Below are 9,334 nucleotides of genomic sequence, written 5' to 3' on the forward strand. Positions count from 1 at the left end.
CTTTCTCTCCGTTCACACGTCGGCCGACGTGGCCCCGCGCATCCCGTTCAAAGCCAGGTTTCTTTCTTTCCCTGACTTATCGCCACGCACAGCGGACCATCACAAAGTCGCCGGAGGAAAATTCGGGGAGATGCAGTTCAGCTTCGGCCTGACACGCAGGGCGCAGCGAAGAGAAACGCGCGTTGAAGACAAACACCAACTCGCAGAAACACGCCTTCCAAAAAAGAACAGCCAGGGACTTCTTCCACTCCATCTAAACTGCTGAGACGGAAATGAAAAAACGTGGAGTTGCTTCAGTGGTTACATGTGTGGTTACGTGCGTCTCAAGGCGTATTTGTGCCGTCGCGGACACGCAAAAGCTGTGCATGCATGATTCCCCCGCTGGGACTGCGAATGCCGTGTATAAAAAGGTTGGTGTGGCTTGTCCATGCTGCCGCCAGCACGCACTTTTCCCTAACCAATGCCCGAGAAGGAGCGAACCCAGTCGATACAGAGATATGCGTTAACGTGTGCGTAAAGAGGATCAAGAGACAGCGGCGTGCAAGCAGAAGCCTTTTCCCGTTTCAGAGGCCAAGACTCGCCTCAACACGGCACTGCGGCCCGACAGACAGGAACTCTCTCCATTTTTTTGCTTCGTGCTCAGATCGCAATCCCAAAGGATCCAAAATACGTCTTTCCACGTAGCTACACAAACCGCCCCTGTGTGAAAACTCTACGAATAGCTTGCCGCTTCTGCGCCGATGCATGCGCATGCATCGACTCTCTCGCGGCTGGCCACAGGTCAGCGTGCGGAGAACGCCCACCTTTGTTTTGTCGACGAAAGGATTGGAAAAATATTCCTCCGGAGGCGACCGCTCCTCGCACTTGAGGCCTCGACGTCGGAGTCTGCACGGAAGCGAGACACAAGCCACGGGGCGCGATAAAAAAGCGATGCTATGGCAGAGTGTTGCCGGAGCTGTCGTCTTTGAAAGACGCCTCAGAGCTCTGTGCTCCTCGCCGGCGCCGCAGCGCGATCTGCCGACGACGAAACCTGGCGACGTTCAGGGGAAGACGCATCCTTCTCCTATCGTGGCAAGCGCCGCCGTCGCGCATCCCTAGAGTCGTCCGCTTCCGTCAAAAACGGTCGCCTACATGTGTTTCGACATGTTCATATATGCAGAAGGAAGCGGATGCACATAGATCTGTACATTCGGGCAGCTACACATCCACGCCTGCACGCGGGTATACACGCACACACATAAATCCTTACACAGATATACAGATTTACATATATATATATATATATATATATATATATATGAATGTATATATCTTTATGTAGTAATAGACATATCATTGGATAGAGAACCTTGTGATGTACGTCGGTTTACGGATAGAGGTGCGTTTTCCTTCGGACTCACGCATCGACAAATTCACCCGCGCCCTGGCGGTGAAGTCGATGGACATAGTAGAACGTCCCAGCAGGTTTCCTCAGAAGAGAGGCAACGACATCGACGAGGGGCGAGAGCATCTTGCGATCGTAGATCAAATCGCTTCCCAAGAGGAAATCAAATTGCTGGAGAGTCTGAGAAAGAAACGACACAACCCATCGACTCCATCGGCGTCTGAATGACACTGCTACTTCTGGTCACCGATTCGCTTCGACCGTATTCCTCTCACGTGGTCTTGCGCTCTCTGTCTCCTTCGCTTCCTCTCTAGTCTTCGGCTTCTCTCCTCTCTGTATTTCGCTCGCTTCCTCTCTTTCTCTCCTTTGCATTCTCTCTCTTCCTCTCTTCCTCTCCTTTTCATTCTCTCTCTTTCTCTCTTTCGCCCCTCTTTCAGTCAGGTGGATGTTGGATTTCCTGAGTATCTCTAGCCGCTGCCTCGCGCCTGACCTCCGTTTTTTTCTCGCTTTCCTGCTCTGCGTCTTCGCGTTTCGGCGACTCCTCGCCCGCCGCATGCGGCCACGTCTCGCGCGCGGTCCAGTCGAGAGCGCAGATCCCTGCGCGCCGAACGCGCCCCGCCTTCGTCCACGTGTCTCCGCTCTCTCGCTCGAAGCCGTTTGCCAAAAAGCCGTGCTCGAGGTTCCGCAACGTGTGCGGGAAAATATCGCTTTGATAAAAGCGCGCGAGCGGCTCCCGCGCATGCAGCGCCGCCGCAAGGCCCATCAAGCCGCAGCCCGCTCCGAGCTCCAGCACCGATGCACCTGAGAAACGCCCCTGAAAAATCCCGCCATTCCGCCGAAATGCGGATGGACACACAAACACACTTCACCACGCATGCAATGGCGGATACATATATATATATATATATATATATAGACATATATATATATATATATATATAGACATATATATACATACAGATAGATATAGATATAGACAGATATAGAGAGAACGAGCGAGAGCGGTCAGGAGACCAGACGGCACTGGCGTTTGCAAACGCGGCGACTTAACAGCAACCGGCCGGCTTATATACGATTTCACGTTGGGGCGCTGGGGCCTCGCTCTGGCCGTCTTTCCAACCAAACGTCGCTTCGTCTCTCACATGCCAAGGTTCCAGCGTGCAGCGATCTTCGGTCCTGTGCCCGCAAATGAAAAACGATCGCACATCATCTCCACACGTGTGGAGAACGAACTCTACCTATATACGCTACATTACACACAGAGACACTCTCTGGATACGCCAGTATGCACATATGCACCCACATAAACATGCGCGGGCATTCCACATACCGAACCGCATGCCAATTCTAGCGAATATGTATATATATATATATATACATATATATATATGTATGTGAATGGGCAGAACGTTCCGTGACACATGCATATAAATACATGTATGTGAATGATTGTCCGTATATCCAGATGTGCAAACACGTATGTTTGGAAAAGCGCTAGGTTTTCCCATTCGGTTTTGTGCGTTTTTCCTTGAAAAGCTTCGTGTTTACCTGCTTGCTTAGCTCGGCCATCCACTGAGCACCGATGACGGCGGCGCTCCATAGGTGGAGGCCTGTGGTGTCGTCCCTCGCTGCATTTTCTCCGAAGGCTTCTCCTGTCCACGTGAGTCCGATTTCTCGGCATTTTATCACCACGTTCTCATCTTCGTCTCCACGCTCCTTCGTCTCGTGCTGCGCAGAGTCCACCCCTGTGTTTCCAGTGAGCTGGCCCCCTTCTGTTTCTTTCTCTTGTTTGGGTTGCCTCTTTGTGTAGTTGCCTAGGCGAATCGCATGCACGACTTCCTGCGCGAGACAGCTGGATGCTGCGCATGCAGCCTGCGGGCTTGGCGCGCCCGCAGGCGTTGCCTCTCGGAACTCCCCAGACACCACGGAGGCCTCGGCGTCGGCCGTGCGCTTTCCGGCCTCACTCGCCGCGTCGCCATCTTCCCCCGCAGCCTGCGGCACGGGCTGATAGGTGTCTTCGAGCGCCTTCGCGGAATGGTGTTCGAGCAGGAGCTGGAGAATTTCCATGTTTCCCGCATTGAACCCCTCAGAGAGTGCACTTTTCCCCACCGTATTCTGCGCGAGAACGTCCACAACAAACTGCCCAGCCACACGCGTCGCTGGAGAAGAAGCCGACGCAGAGGAAGAAGAGGACGCGGAGGGAGATTCAACGTATGAATGGGGAGACGAGGCCGAAGAAGAAGTAGAGGGAGAAGACTCCTCAGTTGGAGGAGGCGAAGACGCCAGAAGAAGTTTTACCAGCGGCAGTCTCTGATTTGTAACGGCCCAATGGAGAGGCGTGTTTCCCATATTGTTCGGGAGATGGAGAGCGCCTGAGACCCAAGACGCAAAAAAAAGCAGAGACCCATGACGCCTATTAAAACGAACATGCAGAAACACGGAAATGGGCTCCTTAAATATGTGTGCATGCACACATATATAGATGTGTTTACATACAGTCCATCAGATATATAGATATATGATTATATTATGTATTTTGAAACGCATTTACACTTGCTTAAACGATTCCGTGCTGCGTGTGTCCACGTGTCTGCAGGGTGTACATGCTTGGATCGGTGCCCTACGATGCGGAATAACGCCGTGCAAGAATTCCTCCATGTTGAGGAGACGCCTCCATTTTAAGAGAGAAGAAGACGAAGAAGAAGCTGACAGGCGAATTGGAGGAGAGGAAAAACGGCAGAGGCAAAACGCATCCTGAGAGGCGTGGAATCAGCAGCTGAGAGGTTAAGAGATGCGAACAGCGACTCTGAACGTGGAGACGAGACGACCAACGCGACACGAGAACTTGCCTTCTTCGACGATGAGGTATCTCGCGATTTCTTCTTCGCCGTTTGCAGCGGCCATGTGGAGCGCAGTCTGGCCTGTGAAGGGATCCGTGAGGTCGACGACTTGTACTCTTTTCCCGTCTCTTTCGCATCCACATGCGGCCGCCTTCTTGTCTGTTTTCGGTTTCTTGTTTTTGTTTTCCGTTTCGGCCCGGAATCGACAGAGGCTGTGAGGCTCTTGAAACTCCTCCTTGAGCGCAGCCAGACTTGTCTTGAGATCCTCCATTTCTCCCGCACGCGCCGCGTAGAGGAAGTCGTCAATCAAGTCCTCGATTTTCTCACGGCGCATCGCGCTGAAGGCGCCCGCCTCTTCCGCGCTCGAGGCCACGAGCTCCATCTTCTCGTGAGAAAATCAGAAAGCGGAAGAGAGAAGAACGAACCAGAGAGGAAGAGAAAAGAAGATCAAAGGAGAAGGAGAAAAGAAGAGGAACAGAACAAGAAGACAAAACAAGGACAGAGATCCAGGACAGAGATCCTGGACAGAGATCCAGGACAGAGATCCTGGACAGAGATCCAGGACAGAGATCAAGGACAGAGAGGATGAGGCGATTGACAAGAGGTGAGGGGAGAAGGAGAAAGCGAAAATCTGAAGATTAGATCGGGGAGCACCCCACAAAGAGTCGATGTGGCCGTGACGGCAAGTCGAGCAGAGATTGAGTGACGCAGACGCGGCCAGAAAAAGAGAAAAGTGGAGGGGAGGATCGACACCCTTTTAAGGCCGAAAACCTTTCCAAGTTCCAAACAAAGACGGAGGGGATAAAAAAGGACACAAGGAGAGACAACGAAAAGTCTGAGACACCGAAAACCCATTTTGAGGCTCTCGATTGTCGCAAGAGAAAAGAAGACTTAACCGCTTGCGCCCTCAGCTGTGTGCTGCCGCCGTTCTCGGTGAAACGACTCGGGTGTCTCCCTCTGTGCCTGAGTTTGAGGCCCTAGCCTTCTCTCTCTCTGCTACGCAAAAGGCTGTCGTAGCGGACTCAGGACTCGTGTCTGGAGTCTTGAAAGGCCAAGAAGAGGTTCTCTCCTGAGGACAAGAGGATGCGGGAAGTCGAACCACGAAGGAGAGGCGTTTTGCTCTTTTCCGCGAAACAAATCTCTCCCTTTTCACACATAGCAACCTTTCTCGGACTGCGTCTTTGCGACCGTTGTGTGCGCAGCTCCGCGCATGTGTGTGTGTGTACACCCGAGAGAGAGAAAAAACGCGAATCTCTTTCTTTTGAGAAAAGAACGCTTTTTCTCGACTTTCTGATGTCTGCCGATTCTCGTGCCTCTCTTGCGTGTCTTCTCGTCTCCGTGTTCTCAGTCGCTCTGTAGGTCTGTTTCTGCTGAGGCGACGTGCGCGCATTCTCCCTCTGTCCCTTTCTACTTGTTCGTCTTCACGTCTGATTCGAGTTTAACTAGGCGTCTTCTTCTCGAGGAAAATCGAGTTTTACAGGCTGAGAAGCAAGAAGAAAGGTGAAGGGGAAACGAATTACCTGCCGGCGACAGAGAGCTTTACTCGCTTCTCTCGCCGCGCTGTCTTCCTCCTTTTCTCTCTGTTGCACTCGCCAGGCTGCCTCTCTTCTTCAATTCTCTCTTCAGCCTGGATTTTTCGTCTTTTTGTCGGTCTCCAAGTCGACTTTTTGGAGTCTTTTCCTCTGTGTTGCCCCTTGCGCGCTTGCCTTTCAAGTTTCTTCCACAATTTCCTTTCTTCTTTCCACAATTTCCTTTCCTCTCGCCACGCTTTCCTTTCTTCTCTTCCGCTTTCTCTATCTCGCGATGGCACCTGCAAGTGCGAAAGGCAGCTCCAAGGGCGGTGTTGACGCTGTGCAGGAACTGAGCATGATGGTGAGACCCAGGCTATTTTGTTCGCTCCCCTGTTTCGCCGTTGTCTTTCCCCTTCTTTCTTTTCTCCCCTTGTCTCTCCTGTCCTTGCTTTTCTTTCTTCCGTTGTCTCTTGTTCACCCCCTTTTCCTTCGGTCGCTCTCTCCACTCTGCCGTCGTGTTTCTCTCCCGTTGTTCGACTCTCGCCTGTCTTCCGTCCTCTGAGTCCCCGTTGCTTGCGTTCTCTTAGGTGTTTATCAATCTCCTTTCTTTTCCTCCCCTTTTCACCGAAAAGCAGGCCTATCTGTGTGCAACTCTCCTCGCGTTCTCTGTGCGTCTGGGAAGCGTCTCCCTCGCTCTCAACGCAGGCGATGGGTCAGCCTCCCCGGTTCCTCGTGTTTCTCAAGCGCACTCCTCTTTAAGGGCGAGAAGGACACTCTCGCACCGACACTCGAGGCTCCCGCGTGCACGCAGTGCAAGCACATTCTTTTTCATTCGGTTTGACCTCCTGGCGCCTGTCGACGAATTGCCTTCCTTCGCCATCCCGATTCTTTCTAGTCCAAAAACTTCTCAAATGTCCCTCCGGGTCTCTCCCTGCGTACTTCCTTTCCGAACTAACAAAGATGGGAAAAGAGCAGAAAGAAATGGAAATCTCCAGACCCACGTTTCTCGGCTTCTTTGCCTCGTCACAAGCCGGCGCCTTTCCTCTGTCTTCATCTGTCGCTCTTCCTGACGCGTCCGTCGTCTGTGTCTCTCTTGTGTCTCCTGCAGGCTCGTGAAGTCGAGCAACAGCAGGACACTCTCGCATTGCAGATTCAGAGGGTCACGGCGAAGATTCGCAACAATGCCATCAGCGTCAAGAGGAACGAGGCTGCTCTAGAGATGGTACGCTCTTGGCCCTTCTTCGCGGTTTCGCGTCTCTTTTCTTTTTCCTTTTCGTATCTCTCCTCTTCTGCTGCGTTTCGTCCTTTCTCAGCCTCTTCCGCTTCTTATCGGTACGCCCGTCCTGTCCTGTTATTCTCTTTCCGATTTTTCACTCTTGCTTCCCTCGTTTTCTCTCGCTCTCTCTCTGCTGTCTTCCTTCGGTTCGCTCTCTTGCCTTTCCGCGTCGTCTCTCTCTCCTGGCACTGTCTGTCTACGAAAAGGCCAATGTGCCTCAGAGACTTAAAACGAAAATGTTTGGGTCTGCGCCGACTGAGGAAGAACGAAGAGCGACCAGTCACGGCCGTTCCTCTCGGAACAAAGAAGCCGCGGAAGTGGAAGCAGCAAGACAGAGAAGAAAAGGGTTTAAAGGGGAGCACATATAACGACCGGGAGAGATACAGATATCTATCAATAGGGATCTATACAGAGAGAGGCAGATTGATAGTTGTATTGAGAGAGACAGAGAGCGCTACAGAAGAATATAGATAGGTATATAGAGTGCGAACAGCCTACACACACGCGGAGAGACATGATACAGAGGTGAAACGAAACTCAAAAGGGTAACGATATCGAATGCTTTCATCAGACGAAGTGCGCACGGTCCGCTGGAGACCGAAACATTGACACAAGAATCACTCGTGAAAAATTGACTCTTTTTTCAGACTCTTTCGGTCCTGTCGGGGTTTGCATGCGTCCCGCGTGTCGCGCGACTGCCCCGCTCAACGAACCTCTGAAGGCCGAAAATGTCTCTGTTCTCTCTGGCGTTCTCTCCGCGGTTTTTTGCTGATGCAGCTCAAAGAGGCTGGGCCCGAGAGTGTGACCTACCAGCAAGTCGCGCGGCTTTTCCTTCTTTCTCCAGTGCCAAAGTTGGAGGCCTCGCTCCGCAAGCAGAGCGCCGACCTCCAGCAAGAGGCGACGAAACTCGAGGTGAGCCGTAACGCAGCAAAGCGACAGAGGAGGGGACGCGTGGAGAGACGGGAAGAGTGCACCACAGAAGGCCAGACACGAAACGGCGCGCCGTGAATCGCAGGTTCAATGCTCTCATGGGTCTACGTCCATACCGAGATCTACATAGACGTGTACATATAGCCATAGGTGTCTACACGCGTATATTTGTACAGCCACAAATACCTGTAGATATATACGTGTATTTTATGCACAGGCACAAAAAGGCGTATGCGTACAGACATATATATGCATGTGATACGACGCATGCGCAGAGACTGCGTGGAAACGCAGCAGCGGCTTTCGGCGCAGTGTCAGTGTTTCGACATACGGAGGGATGTTCAGGTGTCTGTCTAGGAAACTCGCGATTTGATTTCGACACGCGCAGTTCGTATCTCCCTCTGGCCAGCCGAAAAGAACGCACGCATTGTTGCCTGTTCTCTCGGGCCTGGCGATCAGCTCTCGCGCACGTCGGGCTCTCCGTCGCTCAGTGTCGAGAAGCGATGTGTCGCCTTCTCTCTTTCTTTTAAACCAAGAAACCGAAGGAGCGGCTGAACGCCCGGTCGCGCTTTGTCTCTGTTCGTTCAGGGGTTGAAAGACCAGCTAGTCACGCGGCTGAAGAGCGTCGACGCGCAGGCTGTGGAACTGCGGAAGAACGTGAGTTCGCGTCCATAGGTTCTTCTGGTTTCGTTCGGATGTCTCTCTTCAGGGATTTGTGGGATCGTTCGTCGTCTCGTTGAGGCTCGTTTTTCGGGCCTTTTCGGCACCTCTTCGCTCCCTATTTTTGCTCTTTTTGTGCCCAGGGCCCGCACAAGTTTCGTGTGTGCCCTTCTCTGGCCGTTTCGTTTCAAGTTTGCACTCCTTCGGCTGGCTCGGAATCGTCTTTTTCCGCTCCCCAGTGGTTCGCATTCGCGCCCGCTGTGTCCGATCGTCTCTCGTTTTTTCTCTCTTCTTTCGCTCTTTGTCGCGTGGCGTTTCAGCTTCGCTTTGTTTCCCTCTTCTTCCTGCGTCCTCGCCGCCTTCTCTCTCTCAGCTTCCTTCGACCGTCATTGGCGTTGCACTGCTTTCTTTCTCTGCAGTTCCAGCAGACGATTGCTCAGGCTATCCAGGCGCAGCGCGACCCCGCGGGCGCCGACGCCACACCGGGAGCCCCGGCCTAGACTTTGCCGCTGCGGCGCTCTCGCGAGGAGAAGACAGAAAAAGCAAATACGCGACGGAAAACTCGAGACGCCCAGAAAACGGCACGCAGAAGAAACGAGGGGAAGCGACACGAAGGAGGGAGGATACATATATATATATATATATATATATATATATATGTCGAGACGTAAGGGGAAAGGCGCACAATCGTCTTGGAGCAGGGTGTGTGGCGTGGACGCTGTGGAGAGCAATG

The 9,334-nt window shown here is 52.6% G+C and overlaps 2 protein-coding genes across 2 annotated transcripts; one reads left to right on the plus strand and one right to left on the minus strand.

Moving 5' to 3' along the window:
• Positions 1-76: 76 nt before the first annotated feature.
• On the minus strand, positions 77-4,606 carry NCLIV_008800 (hypothetical protein; the record flags this gene model as incomplete). Its single annotated transcript, XM_003880396.1, has 6 exons — positions 77-148; positions 804-885; positions 1,401-1,564; positions 1,875-2,198; positions 2,933-3,756; positions 4,213-4,606. 6 exons carry the CDS (start codon positions 4,604-4,606, stop codon positions 77-79), a joined length of 1,860 nt encoding a protein of 619 aa, XP_003880445.1.
• Positions 4,607-6,027: 1,421 nt separating this feature from the next.
• On the plus strand, positions 6,028-9,101 carry NCLIV_008810 (conserved hypothetical protein; the record flags this gene model as incomplete). Its single annotated transcript, XM_003880397.1, has 5 exons — positions 6,028-6,096; positions 6,844-6,957; positions 7,789-7,923; positions 8,530-8,598; positions 9,021-9,101. The coding sequence occupies 5 exons, from the start codon at positions 6,028-6,030 to the stop codon at positions 9,099-9,101; spliced, it is 468 nt and encodes a 155-aa protein (XP_003880446.1).
• Positions 9,102-9,334: the final 233 nt, after the last annotated feature.

Source organism: Neospora caninum, chromosome III (assembly GCF_000208865.1).
Source record: "Neospora caninum Liverpool complete genome, chromosome III".
Classification (NCBI taxonomy): domain Eukaryota; phylum Apicomplexa; class Conoidasida; order Eucoccidiorida; family Sarcocystidae; genus Neospora; species Neospora caninum.